The sequence below is a fragment of the Gastrolobium bilobum genome, unplaced genomic scaffold (genome assembly GCF_033153095.1).
Source record: "Gastrolobium bilobum isolate Gb01-03AN ecotype WA unplaced genomic scaffold, APGP_CSIRO_Gbil_v1 utg11238, whole genome shotgun sequence".
NCBI lineage: Eukaryota > Viridiplantae > Streptophyta > Magnoliopsida > Fabales > Fabaceae > Gastrolobium > Gastrolobium bilobum.
Genome location: NW_026895823.1, coordinates 55,410 through 72,528, shown reverse-complemented (window position 1 = coordinate 72,528; position 17,119 = coordinate 55,410). Strand labels below are relative to the sequence as shown.

The window sequence follows — 17,119 nt, the reverse complement described above, 5'->3', positions numbered from 1 at the left end:
TCAACAAATCAAGGTTTAGGGTTCATGAAAATAAACTACAATCAAACCATGTAAATGGAATGGAAATATACTCACAACCAAGGCTAGATACTACCCTAAGACTCCTCCAAGCAATGGAAGATCAAAAAGCTCCATGAACATCCATTTTTCCCCAAATTTTCGCAGCTGAAATTGAGCAATATCTCCCCCACACAACTGGTTTCAAGGCTCAAGAGTGGTACCAATGTGTTTAGAAGGTGTTTTCCATCACGATTCAAGACAAAAATCGTTGGATTCGGTGGAGAAACGGCTAAGTTATGATGAAATGAAATTTTTGCACAATGAAGGTGATGGAGGGGCTGTCACCGTGAAGAATAAGGAGGGAAGGAGAGAGAAAATGAGAGGAAAATGGGGTTGTGAAGTCACTTAAGTGATTTATAACTTAGGTGGGTCCCACACGCGTTTTAAATTTAATCAATCACCTAATTTCGACCACAAATTCATAACCTACATATTTTTCTGGTTCATGACATATTTTTGTTTCCTACAAATACTGATAAAAATTTCACGCTTATCAGTACAATTATACCGCAGTACTTTTACACTGGGAAAATCACTATTCATCAAAATTTTCGAAACTCTCCTACCCACTCAATTTTTCGTTCTGAATCCATTTCCAAGGTTATTTTTATTATCTGAGACCTTCTACTAAATTTTTATCTTCCTAGGGTTGCGTGTTGGCTAATAACCGTTTTGCCCTTTCTTTGTATTTTGGCCTAATCTTCAGGATTTTCACTAATCCTTCGCTTAATTACTCATTTAATATTTTAATATTTAATTTAAAATTACAAGGTGTTATAATATGGGTCTCCACGGTCCATGAACACTTAAAAACCTTTCTCTTTCTCACTCAAGGATCTCTTCATACAAGTGTTTTTAGGAGGTTTATGAAAAAGAAAAGTTGTTCACAAGCTGTAGAGGAACAACTTTCATGTTAAGGTCTAAGGCTAAAAGTCATTGGAAGTGAAACTGTGATCTTGAAGCTCCTTGCAATGGTGTTCTCGGCCTCCCTCCTCCAAGCCACGAAAATGACCGGCTCTTTTGTATAAAAATGAAGTGTTTAATACACTTAAGGGAGTCCATGTGGCAATCCACGTGTTTTCTAGTGAAAGGACCATTTTGCCCCTCAATAAAGCCTATTAAATAACAATTTTCTCAGACTTAAACTTCCACTCATCCATGATTTAATCATCAATTCAAAAATTTGACATTCGTAGATGTCCATTATTTATCCATCAATAGATGAATTTTGAGTTTTTGCGATATTTCACAAAGTTGCGTTTTTATTGCGAAATTTGTACTTTTTACACATTTCTCCAAAAATCACAACCTACCATCCAATAATATTCATTATTAGTCTTACATTGAACCAATCTCAAGTTTTCGGGTAGTTTTGCGCAGTTTCACTTTCATTGCGGTATTTTCACTGTTGACACGTTTCTCGAGAAAACCACCCAATTTGTAATTTGACTCTAAATAATTCCCATAATTATTTTCTTGGTTCTAAATGCCTCTTTCAACATATATTTAATTTTATAAAAATTACCTCATTTCTGGATTTTCACGGTAAAATTACTAAACAATATTTTTACCCGATAAATTTCACTGTTAATTAATTTTTTCAGAAAGTGTCTATCAACTCCAAATTTCATTCTGAATCCAATTCCATCATTCTTTTTATCAAATACTATATAAATATCCTATTTCATAGGTTACGATTAAAAATCGAGTAGTTTTGCCATATTACCATTTTACCCCTAATGGGTATTTTAACCCAAAATATAGGATTTTTTACCACATACACCCTCTTAGCCATGATTAGACTCACAATCAACCTAAAGTCTCTCAATTCAGAGGTTTCACTCTTCATTTATCCCAATCTCTTATTTGTCATTACACGCTTTCCGTTATTGCTATAGCATGTTATAACTACATTAGTGGGATTTTTACTATTTATCAATATTACACAAATGTGGGTTGTTATACGCCAAGCCCACCAACCTCTTTCTTTTTTTTTTTCTTTTTTTTTTTTTTTTTTTTTTTGAAGTCTTTCTTCTTCATTCTCATCTCCGCTATCTTCCTCTCTTGCTCCTGTGTCATCTCAAATGCTTTCCCCCCTTCTTTTTGCGACTTCTTTAGAGATCCGAGTAGCCTGAACGCCGTGGAGGGCTTCCAACATGTCACCCACAGGTAAGCATTCTCCAAAGGACTCAACCACAATGGTTAGAAAAAAACAAGAACGTCTTCACGTGCTGATGACCATTTCACAGTGTAATATTCTTTTAAATATGACGTGACTCTGGACACAAGTGCTTGCAATTCTTATTCGTTTATCACCTGAATCTCTATTTTCTTCTTTGACACCTCGAACTCTTTGACGCTTTGCAAACATACCTGACCCTATGTTGCAGCTTTCCTTTGGGTGATCCATTTTGAACCTTTGACTCTATTGAAAAGCTGTGACTAAGCTTCATAATTTGGATTTTTTTAATTTTTTTTCCTTACTCGATCGAAAATTTAATATGTTTAAAAATAGGCGAGCTAGCGAGATAAGGCGATCTGACTTTTTTAGCTCATTATAAAAAATGGAGCGCGACAGACTCACTCGTTTATAACGGATTAATGACCGGATGAGACGAGCGACTCACTTTGCCACCTATTAAGTCTACAACACAAACATATATATTATGTCATTAACTAACACCATGTAACATGAATATAAACTCCCCATCACAATACATATTCTTATATATCTTATTATGAGTTTATATTTTTTATGTAATATAAGAAGAGTCTTCTCATACTACACTCATATTATTTTGAGTGCAAATGTTTTTAATTTTTTATTTACTTTTTTCGTGTGAGGCCCACTTGAATATGCATATGCTACCAAAATTCTCTTATTATGTTGTATAAAAAATATAATTGTATAAACCCCATCTTATTATATGTATAATTATTTGGCGTAATCAATTTTCTTTATTGCCAACCATATCTTAAATTTTAAATTTTGATATACATGTCATTTATTTAAAAATTTTATATTTAATTATATAAACTTTTATTTTGAATTTATATCATTAAAATATGGTACATACACTAGAATATATCCAAGTTACATTGTTTAGGGTTTGTGGGGTTTAAACTTTTAACAGATGCTAAGTAACACGCCACTCATGGCTTTCAACGCTAAGCAAAAGGATGAAGAAGAAGAAGAAAAACCGTACAGAGTAGAAGAAGAAGAAGACGATGACAAAGAAGAAGACTGGGACGATTGGGAAGGAGACGAGGGTGATCTACAATCAGAGTTCCTCTGTCTCTTCTGTGATTCCAACTACGGTTCGTGTGGTTCCTTGTTCGAACATTGCGCTTCCGTTCACCACTTCGATTTTCATGCGTTTAGGAAAGCTCTTAATTTGGATTTCTATTCGTCCTTCAAGCTCATCAACTACATAAGATCTCAGGTTGCCATTACTTTTTCTTTTCTTTAACGTTTACCTGTTTGGCGGCTGAGAAATTAAGTGAAAAGGAAAAACACGAATTCGTTATGGGCTTGATAAAGATGTGAAATTGTGTTATTGTTTTTTATTTTCTTCTGTCGTGAATGTTTCTTGAAATTGGGATTTTGGGGCAGAGGAAGTAGAATCAACAGAAATGAGAGTGACACATGTATTTTGAACTTCATATAGTAATTTGGAACTGACACATGTTATTGCTTTGGTTGACTTGATGAGAAAGTGGAAGTGGAAAAGTGTGAAAATGAGTTTGTATAACTGGCTACCTACTGGTAGATGTTCTAATTTTGTTGATTCTGTCTGTTTTTGATTTCTAGCTTTGCTTTCTTTTCTTCTGGTAATCATTTTGTATATGGACTGTATATCAGATTTTAATAAGCTGGAATTGAGTAGGTTTCCTTTTACATCTTGCCAACCATTGGTTTCTTCTGCTTTTACCAGGTGGCAGAGAGTAGATGTTGGAGCTGTGGATTAACATGTCAGTCCAACAATGACTTGCAGAATCATTTGCATGATGTAATTGACTTCAATGATGTTAAGACTCTGTGGGATGATGATAGATATCTTAAACCTTTCATTCTGGATGATTCACTGTTGTACAGTTTTGGAGAATACGAAGAAGATGAAGATGAGCAAATTGCACTGATTGATGAAGATGAGCAAATTGCACTGATTGATGAAGATCTTATAAGGGATTTGAAGGACACCGAAGAGACTTTCTTTGTTGATCAAAATGCTGTGAAAGAAGTGCTAGTTAATGATGGCATTTATGATGGATGTAGAAGAAAGGAAACTGCTTCTGTTTCGGATGATCATATGAAATGGGCTAGTTCTTCAGACAAGGAGCTTATTAGTGGAAAAGACTCAAGAGGATGTGTTTCATCAATTAAGGATCCAGAAGAAGGACGTTTGATGGCTAATTCTCAAAATCACATTGCAAAGCATATTAAGGTGGTTAATGAAAATTATTTTGGGTCTTACAGTTCATTTGGCATCCATCGAGAGATGTTAAGTGATAAGGTATTAGATGTACTTCTCATTTGTTGGCTTCAAGTTTGAGTAAATTGTTATGTAACTTCATTAATTTAAAAAAAGTTAAAGCTGGTAAAGTCATTGCTATCTTTATGTAGGTGAGAATGGATGCTTATGGTCAAGCAATTTTGAAGAATCCCTCTTTACTAAATGGTGCTGTGGTTATGGATGTAGGTTGTGGAACTGGCATCCTCAGGTGAGAAACATCCTTGACCTTTTTCAAATATTTAATACATCAAACAGTCTCTACTCTCTAATAACATCCTCGACTATACCTTTTATGGAATTTTATATTCATGCAATGACACAATTTGATGATAATTAATGGTTGGAGGATGATGTTTTCTGAGTAAAAAAAATAGGGAAAATAAGATTGCTTGTGATTGACAATATTGTGTGTATCAGTTGAAAGCACTGAGTTACTATCCCATCAATCATGGCTTGTTAAATTATGGCCTTTACAAAGTGAGGGCATTATGAATCTGATTTTTTATTTTTTGATGGGCCTTTAATAAAGTATCCAAGCCCATTAGTTAGGAATTAGTTATATATAGATGTTTAGGGTGGGGTTTCTTTATTTTGATTGTTATTTTGTAATTGGGTAATCAGGAGAGGAAATAGGGAAGTTCCTAATGCTAAGTTGTTTTCTTCGAGTGGAGTTTTTTCTCTTGTTCTTTCTATTGTAATTGTCTGTTAATTTGTATTTGGTTTCTTCTTTATATCAAATTGAGGTTCCATCAATTTGGTATCAGAGCACTTCTGATCTTGGGAGTGCTTTCTGGTCCATATCTATAAAAAAAAAATGTCACAAATAAGAATGAACCTTAAAGCTTTGGAGAAGGCAAGCACATTGGAGGTCATTGAGTTGTTTTAGAAGATGATAAAAGTCATAGATGCTTGGGAAGAGAAGTGAGAAGCTTTAACAAAAGAAGAAGAATGAGACGTTGCAGAAAAGGAAAAAAGAGAAGATGAAGAAGGAAGAAAAGAAAAAGTGGCAGAAGAGGAAGAAAGAAACCAAGGAAGGAGCTATGCAAAGAGGTTAAGTGGAGAACGACTACAACATTGATATGCACGCGAGGTTCCGATGGTGTAGGGCGGAGATGACGGATTGACGGCAGTGCAACCTGTTTGGCAAAACGCAGAGCAACAACATGAAAAACTCCAACGATCATGGGATTGCAATCCAATCTTCACACGGGGGTGCAACAGAAGCAACTGTAACACCTCGAGCGCTGATGAGGGCAGGGAGTGATCGCCGGTGCGAAAGGGGCACAAACAAGGAGCGGCTCCTGGCAGGCTCCAATGGAGGTAGATGAATGAATCGAATCGATATCCGAAAGAGAGAGATTCTGAAGATTGTGCAGGTATGAGACTGCACAGTTTGAGATAGTTTATAAGAATTAATTGGTACTACCTATACTAACAAGATGATCTACTTTTCGGTAACCTATAACAGAAGAACTCCATAGTTAAACGTGCTTGACTTGGAGCAATTTTGGGATGGGTGACCTCCTGGGAAGTTTTCCTAGGAAGTGTGTGAGTGAGATAAAGCACGCTAAAAAGTGTCGTGTTAGTATGTGGGTTAGTCATTGATTTTTGAAGCGGCCGGGCGTATTAATTGGTATCAGAGCCGGGCTTCTCTCCCAGTATGGTATGGTTCGAGGATGAATTAGGCGGAAGCTGGTGGGCTTGTAACACCCCGAGCGCTGATGAGGGCAGGAAGTGATCGCCGGTGCGAAAGGGGCACAAACAAGGAGAGGCTCCTGGCAGGATCCAACAGGAGTACATGAATGAATTGAATCGACACCCAAAAGAGAGGGATTCCAAAGACTGTGCAGGTATGATGAGACTGCACAGTTTGGGATAGCTTAGAAGAATTAATTGGTACTACCTATACTTACAAGATGCATCTACTTTTCGGTGGCTCATAACGGAAGAACTCCATATTAAGCATGCTTGACTTGGAGCAATTCTAGGATGAGTGATATCCTGGGAAGTTTTCTTAGGTAGTGTGTGAATGAGGATAAAGCACGCTGAAAAGTCTCGTGTTAGTATGTGGGGTTAGTCATTGATTCTTGAAGCGTCCGAGCGTTATAGCAACGAACATCTGTGAGCGAAGGCGAGCAGGGTTTCTGCGACTTATGCCAGAGAAGAAGAAGAAAACAGAGAAAGAAGCACATTCTGAAGAAGGAAACGAAGAAGAAAAAATTAGCGAAGAAGAACATGCAGCAATTATAGAAAAAGAAAACAGAGGTTGAAGAAGAAGAACAACAAATAGAAGAACAACAACAAATAGAATAAGAAGGCGAAGGTAAAAAAGGAACAGAAGAAAAAGAATAAAGAAGAGGACGAAAATGAAGATGAAAAGAAAAAAGAAGATGCAGTGGCGGAAGAAGAAAAAGAAGAAGCCGAAAAAGCATAAAACGTGAAAGAGAAGGGGAGGGAGATAGGTGGGGCAAGATGGACATTACTGAAATTAGGTCAAAATTGACCTAATGGGCCAAGCCCAATAGAAATGTGTGTCACAAGAGAAAGATATGAGCTTTATCCAACCCATTAAAATAATTTCAGCAATTATATTAGACCAAGGCCCAATATCTATAGCGACTAAATGTAATGAAATTATGCTGAAAATAGTAATGGGCCAAGAGCTCCATTGCCCAAAATTATTGGATCAAGTAAAGAGGAGACTATGTTTTGTGGGAAAAAAAGGCCATTGAAAATAGAGTAACATGCTTTAGGCAATAGGACCTAGGTGGCAAGTTCTCTCACACTTATCCTAACCTCTTTAGTCATCTTGAGGACAAGGTGAATCTTGTAGGGGAGTATTGATGGGCCTTTAATAAAGTATCTGTAAAGAACCAATTCAACCCAAAAGCTTAAGCTGCTAAGCGAATGTCTTTTTAATGGTTTATACTATAGTCTAACACGACTCTTCATACGAGAGTCTACTGGGCTTGAAGGGTGGACAATGCACATGCCCACTTACCTGTGTTAAGAAACTTCACAAGATTTAATTATTTATTAATTAAATGGGGATCGGTGAGGATTGAACCCATGACACTGAGGCTCTGATACCATATAAAGAACCCTTAAGATGTTGGGTGAGGCTACATTAATGGTTTTATATATCTGTAACATGCCCCATCACACGAGAGCCCATTGAGCTTAAAGGGTGGATGATGCATCCTACGTGTGCTAAAACTCCATAAGATTTAATTAATCATTAATTAAACGGGGGTGGTGAGGATCGAACCCGTGACCCCGAGGCTCTGATACCATGTAAATAACCATTTCATCCCAAAAGTTTAAACTATTAGGTGAAGCTACATTAATGGTTTTATATATCTGTAACAAGCCCCCTCACATGAGAGCCTATTGAACTTGAAGGGTGAATAATGCATGAACCCACCTACTTGTGGTAAGAAACTCCACAAGACTTAATTATGTATTAATTGAATGGGACCGGTGAGGATCGAACTTGTGACCATTTGGTCACGGAGGCTCTGATACCATGTAAAGAACCAATTCAACCCAACAGCTGAGCCTCGGTGTCACGGGTTCGATCCTCATTGCCTCCCATTTAATTAATAATTAATCAAGTCTTGTGGAGTTTTTTAGCACAAGTAGGTGGGCCTGTGAATTATCCACCCTTCAAGCCCAATGGGCTCTCATGTGAGTGGCTGTTTTAGAGATATATAAAATCATTAATGTAACTTCACCTAACAACTTAAGCTTTTGAGTTGAATTGGTTATTTACATGGTATTAGAGTTTTGGTGTCAAGGGTTCGATCCTCACCGCCCTTATTTAATTAATAATTAATTAAGTCTTGTGAAGTTTCTTATCATAGGTAGGTGAGTCTGTGCACTAGCTACCCTTCAAGCCCAATGAGCTTTCATGTGAGGCGGCGTGTTAGAAATATATAAAATCATTAATGTAGCCTCACCTAACATTTTAAGCTTTTGGGTTGAAATGGTTATTTATAGTATCCAAGTTCATTAGTTAGGAATCAGTTATATATAGATGTTTAGGGTAAAGTCTCTTTATGCTGATTGTTATTTTGTAATTGGGGAATTACGAGAGGAAATAGAGAAGCTCCCAAGGCTAGGTTGTTGTCTTGGAGTGAAGTTTTTCTTTTTGTTCTTTCTACTATAATTGTCTGTTAATTTGTATCTGGTTTCTTCTTTATATCAAATTGAGGTTCCATCATTTTCTTATGTCAGGAAACTCATTTAGTTTGTTTTCAAAAAATAAAAAACTGATAACTGTTCAAGTGTAGTTTATCTCTCAGCTTCTGTGTGTTTTACAATCTTATGCAATGTTCTTTCTTTCATTTTTTTTATTGTTGTGAATTTCGTAGTCGATATGTTAGTATGGATTTTTTATGCATTGGTTTGAGCTAGACTAGTTGTGGTTCTACATGCTTAATTTATCATCTTCCTGGTATAAGTATTCATTTTTTGAGCTATATCATGATGTTATTGACTCCGTCTCCTAGAGAAAGTTTCCTGAAAGGGGCTTAGCTTTCCAGGATTACCTCTCACCTATATGACATGAAAGACTTCTGCATACCTTTTCAGCTTTTTTTGTCAGTTGATGAAATATGGAGTTAATTGCTACATGCTTGCAGCCTTGTATATAGGATAATGAATACCTCGCAATATAAATGAGTAGTTTCTCAGTGAAGTACTCAAATACTGAACTCAATTATATTTAAGCATTATATACTGGTTTTTATTCATGGCTTTCTTTCTAATATTTTTCTACAATTGAAAATTCTTCTTTGATTTTTCTTCAAATTTATAGACTACCTGGTGGGCTGCTTCTGTTTGTTCATTTTTGGCATTAGGGATTGTGATGTTTAGGCAGTTTTAAGTGCATATGCACGAATCTGTTGCTGTCTACTATACTTGTTATAAGTTATTTTTTGGGGCTTATATATTCACCTACCATATTTGATTGCTTAGTCTTTTGTAATTTTGTGACATTTTGGTATTATTTTTTATTTAGCCTATTTGCAGCACAAGCAGGGGCTTTGAGGGTTATTGCAGTTGAGGCGAGTGCTAAGATGGCAGCTGTGGCTTCTCAGGTATAGATTTCCTGCTTGGTAGCTTCTCTAGTTACCACTTCATCTACATGTCTAGTTCCATGCTCACTTTTATTTCCATCCAAAATTTTAATTCAGGTTGCAAATGATAACGGTTTCTTGCTGAGTAAAAGCCAAAGTGGAGTCAATGGCCTCCAAAAGGAAGTCATAGAAGTGGTTCATGGCATGGTTGAAGATATTGATAAATTTGTTGAACTTCAACCTCAAAGTGTTGATGTATTATTAAGTGAATGGATGGGATATTGCCTGCTGTATGAATCCATGCTTGGTTCAGTGCTTTATGCACGCGACCGGTGGTTGAAGCCTGGAGGTGCCATTCTTCCTGACACAGCAACTATTGTGAGTCCCCCCTCCTTCCACCTGTGGGCTGTTTAATTTTCGCAATATTTTGTTAAGGAATTCTTGTACTGTAAGTTCATATATATATATCGTATTATTATTCCAGTTTCTCTTCTAGTTTGTTGCAGGATTTGGAAAAGGAGGTACAAGTCTTCCATTTTGGGAAAACGTGTGTGATTTTGACATGTCTTGCGTTGGGAAGGAGCTTGTCACAGATGCTGCCCAATTTCCTATAGTTGATGTTGTGGACTACCAAGATTTAGTTACCAGTTCTGCTGTTCTTCAGGTTGGTGCTTTTTGTCTATGTGGATGTTTTACAATACATTATATTAGTGATTTTTTTTTTTTGGTAATTGAATCTTGAATAATTTTGCAATCACCTTGAGCATTTTCAGTTTGCTATCTTCGGTTATAGTTTCTAACTGGTTATCTTACAATTCTAAAGTAGATGAAGTGGTACTTTTTTAAATTGCATGTTATTGTACTGCAATCAATCAATCTCAATGTTAATTTGCATTTTTTTTTTTAAATTTTTGTTAAGGAGGCGAATCGGAGCAGTGGTAAAACTGCTCTTGCATGACTGAAAGGTCATGGGTTCGAATTCAGGAAACAATCTGGGTAAAGCTGCGTACAAGGATTATCTCCACCCCACATTCACTAGTCGAGTTTAACGGGGAGTGGTTTTGTTAAGTGGTGAAAGTTATTTTATTTAACATGAATTGGCTCCTAGGTCCTTCAGAAAGCAATATCCCGCTCACTTTTTTCTCTCTCCTCTTTATACCCCTTCTCATGCCTGCCCAAAATGAAAATGCCGATTATATTTTTTGTATAAATGCATGCATGTATTTAAATGAAAATTCAATGTATCAATCATTTATACTATAGCTACAATTGTTCATTTTGACTCTCTAGTACCATTACATTCTATCTTTCTGTCGTGTTATTTATGCATAGAAGCGAAATGTTTTTGGGACGCGGTAATTTTCCGGGATATTTTTCTATAATAAATTCGCAACTCAATTTACAGTTCTATTTTAATTTGCGTATGGTTTTTTTTCCTTTTTTTTAGCCTCCTAGGTCTTGAAGAAAGTAATATCCTTCTCAAATTTTCCTCTCTATTCCCCCACCCATGCCTTCCCTAAAAGAATATGCTGAATTCATTTTATGTGTGAATGCATGCATGTATGTGAATGAAATCATAAGTATCAAGCATTTCTAGATACATTGCTTATTTTGACTCTTTCTTTGCATGTGTGGTCTTGAGTCTTGAGTAGTATGTACGTTGTATACTGACTGTTGAAATGCAATTTTTTTTTCTCCTACCAGACCTTTGACTTAGCAACCATGAAGACTAATGAGGTGGATTTCACTGCAACAGCTACTTTGGAACCAAAATATAGTGCTTCAGAAAACGAAGAAACAGATTTAAATTCTAAAACATGTTGCTGGTGTTATGGAGTTGTCCTGTGGTTTGAAACTGGATTCACAAGCAGATTCTGCCAGGAATCACCAACTGTGTTATCCACATCTCCGTACACGCCAAAAACTCATTGGTCACAAACAATCTTAACCTTTAGGGAACCCATTGCCATGGGATTTGGAATAGAAAACAGAGGTAAACCGGATGCAATTGGCACTGATGACTATCCAGCTGTGAAGATTGATTTGCGTGTCAGCATTGTCCGTTCTACAGAACATCGCAGCATTGACATTTCCATAGAAGCTGTTGGTGTTGGTCTTGATGGTCAGAGACGCAGTTGGCCTGCACAACTTTTTTCTCTGCAGTAGGATGCATTGCATTGCAAAGAAGCACATAGTTCATGGAACTGACAGTTTTTGTTGTTGGTAGCCAGTTAGAACCAGTTTTGGAATGTTCGAATTGTATTGTAATTCCTATCATTTAGGTTTTTATTTTTGTTGATTGGGAATAGCCACTTGTGCTTGTTCTTTGAACGCCTTGTCCTGTTACACTAAATGTGTAAAATTTTAAATTGAGGTAAAGTATTAGATTGGTTACTATTGGCCCCTTTAGTATTTGCGTTCCTCTATTATCACTTTATTTTTTCACGATAAATTGATTATGTTAATTCAACGATTATATTTATTTTTATCTTTATATAGTTATGATTTCTCATTTTAATGTTTGAGTAAACCCTTTTTGGGTCCCTAATAAAAAATACGGTTCTCACTCTCGTCCCTTATAAAAAAAACCCATATTAGATTTTTTCTAAATTGGGTCTTCATTGAATTTATGAGGATCATATTTTCAAAGAATTGGAATTGCAGAGGGATCAAAAGTTGATTTTTTTTTTAAGGGACGAAAGTGAGGATCATATTTTTTGTTAGGGATCTAAAAGAGGCTTTACTCCTCCTAATGTTTTCACTTTAAATATGGGAAATCATAATTATACAAATGTGAAAATAAATATAAAATATTAAATATAAAGAGAAGAAAGAAGGTTTTTAGAAAGTTAAATCAGAACCATTGGATCAATATAATCGATTTAACGGTGAAACAAACTGATAGTAATATTGGTAATAAAGCTAATTAGTAATAACAATATCCTATACAGGGGTTTACATTTCTGCAGCTGCTGTATGTGCAACAATCAAATACTTGTCATATATATACCTGAAAGCATTAAATGCGGGATACAAATGATAAAAGCATTAAATGTGAGGAATCATAAACATACACCTGCGTAAAGCGGCTGCATAAATGATTTTACCTCATATATATATATGGAAAAAACTATTCTTATGTCACATGACATAAGTTTCCTCTCCTACACACCCTTCGATAATTGTGTCACCTTTTTCTTTTCTTTTCTTTTCTTTTTTCAGGTGGTGGAGCCCACTAGTTTGTCTCTATGACATGAGATAACTATCTCCTTTAACATGAGATTAATAAAACCCTATATATATATATGTGTGTGTGTGTGTGTGTGTGTGTGTGTGTGTGTGTGTGTGTATATAGTTCTATTGGAGATAAATATCTCCTATCTTAGATACATGATGCAGTGAGACCCACCATCCATTAAAAAAAGAAAAAAGGAAAAAGTGGTGGCACAATTTTTAATGTGAAAGTAGCATGAGATAGTTATCTTATGTAGAATGAGACAATAATTTCCCATATATATATATATATATATATATATATATATATATATATACATACGCAAAATTATTTTTGCAGCTGCTTTACGTACAACAACAGATGTATGGTTATGATTCCCCACATTTAATGATTTCATCCTTTATATGGTTATGATTCTCTGCATTTAATGCTTTCAATTATATATATGACAAGTATTTGATTACTTCACGTACAACAGCTGCAAAAATATAAACCACATATGTATATATATTTATATATAGGAAAGAATATTTCTACAACCACTTTAGATAAGGTTATCTATAGCTACACAAAAAATTACATTGTTTTGATTAATGAAGGTTGTTTCTGTAATTTTAGGTGAATTAATGAAGGGTATTTCAGTAAAATGTATATGATAAAAAAATAAACAAAATTATAAAATCACCCTTCATTAATTCACCTAAAATTACAAAAACACCCTTATTAACAAAACGACTTAGTTTTTGGGATAGCTGTAGATAACCTTATCTAAAGTGGATGTAGAAATGTTTACCTCATAATATATATATATATATATATATATATATATATATATATATATATATATATTACTTATAATTCTTTTATAGTTGTGATTAGTTGATTATTTTTTTTAATTCTTTTCTGTTAAATGCTCCACTCATGGATTAAGATTATTATTACTGCAAATTACTCTCAAAATCATAATTACGCAGTCTTTTTTTATGTTCAATGTGCATGTATGATTCAAAATAGAGAACGCGCGCTTAAGTATATACAACTCACAAGTAGTATAGTTTGAGAAAGATATAGTTCCTTGAAGAGAAGTAGAAAGTGAATAATCATATAAAGGTTGAGAGCGTTAGCAATCAGATAGGCACAGATCAATTGAGGTGAAATTTGACCGAAACGATGAATTAATATATTAAACAAAGAAAATACCTCATGATGAGCAAAAGAGGAGCAAACAACAACAAACTTAAAAAAACTTCGTATTTCACAAATTGTGCAAAAAGTAAGCAATTCCACTACAATTCCAAGAAATAAAAAATGAAAGAGACAAGAAGATCCATTATTATCAAAAAGTACAGCAGTGTCACTACAATTTAACATATCGAAAGCATTTTGTTACACATTATTTATCATTTAGCGTCTAATTGAGCATGAAAACTGCTGTTCAAGTCACCAAAACATAATAAATTCATATAAGTTAACTCTCATTTCAGGGAATTAACAAGTTTGATATAACAAAATTAAACTGAATTAACATTCTCTTTTAAAGACAAGTATGCTAAAGCTAAAGAAGCTGGCGAAATCAATTAAATTTACAACAGATAATAAATTTAAGATCAATATAATATCGAATTATTGATTATGCAAAAGATAAATATGAAATTAAAAATACAAATAGAATATCATAACCACATATATTAAAAGAGAAAAGTGTTTGTCATTTTAAATGACACAACTTGTGTCATTTCAGTATCACAAAGAGGTGAGATTCATACCTTCATTTTTTTGTCCACTCTATCTCTCCTTTTATCTATCTCTTTCTCTCACTCAAAATAACACAATTTTATATCCTTTAAAATGATACACACTTTTCTCATATTAAAAACATCATATTCACAAAAACAGGTGTGGTCAAACATGTCAAAGGAAGCCGCGTTGGGAAAAGGTAACCAAAATTAAAATGAAATTTGAGGCAATCACCAATCATTAATCTTATAAAAAATTGGAATGATCTAATCAGTACAAAAAACAGTTATCTATTTCACCTTAATGTCTGAAGGCTTTTGTTAAAAATATTATCAGGTTATTGGCAACAGTATCAAATTTGGTCATGTACACTTAGACACGAAAATGAAAAAAGAAAAAGAAAAAGAAAAAACAAAAATTCTACCCATATTACACTTCAACTCTTGTTTAATATAGATAAAGTGTAAATATCATTTTTGGTCCTCAGCAAATTTTACGACGCCCGTTTTAGTCCCTAGCAAATAAAAAGGCCCATCGTGCTCCCTAAAAAATTCAAAATGGACCTATTTAGTTAAAATTTTGGTCCCTCACAAATTCAAAAAAGACTTATATTAGTCCCTAAAAGAACTAAAATGGGTCCATTTTGAATTTCTTAGGGACCACGATGGGCCTTTTTATTTGCTAGGGACTAAAACGGGTGTCGTGAAATTTGCTGAGGACCAAAAAGAGTATTTACTCATAGAAAAAAGTTAGTATCTATACTCTTGTTCATTTCATTGAAATGTTGCCCATAAATAAGCTCAGAATTACAAATTACAAATAAATTTGAATTGGCGACAATCTGTAATCAATTCGTAAAATTGCAACAATTAATAAAACGCAATCAGCTCCTATTAAATACAAAACGCAATCAGCTCCTATTAAATATAAAATGCAATCAGCTCCTATTAAATACAAAACACAATCAACTACTATTACATTAGATTCAAAATTCAAAATTCAAAATATGTAACAACAACATAACCTCCAATACTCCCCTTCAAGTTGGAGCATGTAAGGATGAAATGCCCAACTTGGGAAGCACCATGGAAGACCGAGTGTCCAAGAGTCTTTGTGAAGAAATCTGCCAGCTGAGATTGAGAACGAACATGCGCTGTAGCAATATTACCCATGAAAATATGATCCCGAACAAAATGGCAGTCAAGCTCAATGTGTTTAGTTCGCTCGTGAAATACTGGATTAGAAGCAATGTGAAGTGCTGCTTGATTATCACATAGGAGATCCATAGGACCAGAATGATTAACTCCAAGACTCAAGAGAAATTCTTTAAGCCAAATCAACTCTGAAGTAACCGCAGCCATGGCCCTGTATTCGGCCTCTGCTGAAGAACGAGCTACAGTGACTTGTTTCTTTGTTCTCCAAGATACAGGAGAGTGACCAAGCATGACAAAATAACCTGTAACAGACCACCGTGTAAGGGGACATGATGCCCAATCTGAATCACAATAACCATGTAACTTTAAATTACTAATATAAGGCGGCAAAACACCCTTCATAGGACTCCTTTTTATGTAACACAGAACACGAGTAACTGCATGAAATTGTGTCTCACGTGGCGCCTGCATGAACTATGATAAAACATGAACCGCATAGCTCAAATCAGGCCTAGTGATGGTCAATTATATAAGTTTACCAATAAGCCGTCGATAACGTTCTGGTTGGTCAAACAAGGGTCCATCATCAATAGCTAACCTATGATTTTGTTCCATGGGAGTAACTGTTGGTTTGCTCCCACTCAAGCTTGCCTTGGTGAGAATGCATAATGCGTACTTTCGTTGACACAAGAAAATACCCTCTTGACTCCGGGAAACCTCTATTCCTAGAAAATACTTCAGTGGTCCCAGATCCTTGAACTTGAAGCAAGTGTTAAGATAATTTTTCACCTGCATACAAGCTGCGGTATTGTTCCCAGCTAAGATTATGTCATCCACATATACCAAAAGAGCTAAGAATACATCACCACGAGAAAAGGAAAATAATGTATAATCAGCCTTGGATTGTTCAAATCCATATTCTAGCAACGAAGAACAAAGCTTAGAAAACCAATTGCGCGAAGATTGCTTTAAACCATATAACGACTTTTGAAGACAACACACCTGATGAGAAGAGCCAGTGGATGGCCGAAAACCTGGAGGAAAGTGCATATAGACTTCTTCCTCCAAATCTCCATTTAAAAAAGCATTGTGTACATCTAACTGATGCACCTCCCATTTCTTCGCAGATGCAACAACAAGCAATGTTCGCACACGAACCATTTTGGTAACGGGTGCAAACGTTTCACCATAATCTTCTCCTTCAACCTGTCTATTTCCTGCAATAATAAGACGAGCCTTGTATTGCTCGATTGAACCAATATTTTATTTTGAAAACTCATTTACTGGGCAAGGCATGCTTACCTAGAGGAAGGTCCGTGATATGCCATGTATTAGTTT

At 35.2% G+C, this 17,119-nt stretch overlaps 1 protein-coding gene across 2 annotated transcripts; it reads left to right on the top strand.

Annotated features, from left to right (window-relative positions):
• The first annotated feature begins 3,167 nt into the window (after positions 1-3,167).
• On the top strand, positions 3,168-12,053 carry LOC133296220 (probable protein arginine N-methyltransferase 3). Of its 2 annotated transcripts, XM_061495170.1 has the most exons (8): positions 3,168-3,503; positions 3,996-4,292; positions 4,344-4,574; positions 4,685-4,782; positions 9,598-9,676; positions 9,773-10,033; positions 10,152-10,319; positions 11,360-12,053. In XM_061495170.1, exons 1-8 carry the CDS (start codon positions 3,195-3,197, stop codon positions 11,819-11,821), a joined length of 1,905 nt encoding a protein of 634 aa, XP_061351154.1. In that variant the 5' UTR covers positions 3,168-3,194; the 3' UTR covers positions 11,822-12,053. The 2 variants fall into 2 exon arrangements, with proteins under 2 accessions (XP_061351154.1, XP_061351153.1); XM_061495169.1 differs by having other exon boundaries at positions 3,996-4,574.
• Positions 12,054-17,119: the final 5,066 nt, after the last annotated feature.

What these genes read in the sequence shown, in the direction of transcription:
- LOC133296220 (XM_061495169.1), top strand. Translation starts at nt 3,195, where the DNA reads ATGCTAAGTAACACGCCACTCATGGCTTTCAACGCTAAGCAAAAGGAT. An exon ending in GAGAGATGTTAAGTGATAAG is followed by an intron (nt 4,575 to 4,684) that starts GTATTAGATGTA and finishes ATCTTTATGTAG; the next exon opens with GTGAGAATGGATGCTTATGG. An exon ending in TGTGGAACTGGCATCCTCAG is followed by an intron (nt 4,783 to 9,597) that starts GTGAGAAACATC and finishes TTTTTTATTTAG; the next exon opens with CCTATTTGCAGCACAAGCAG.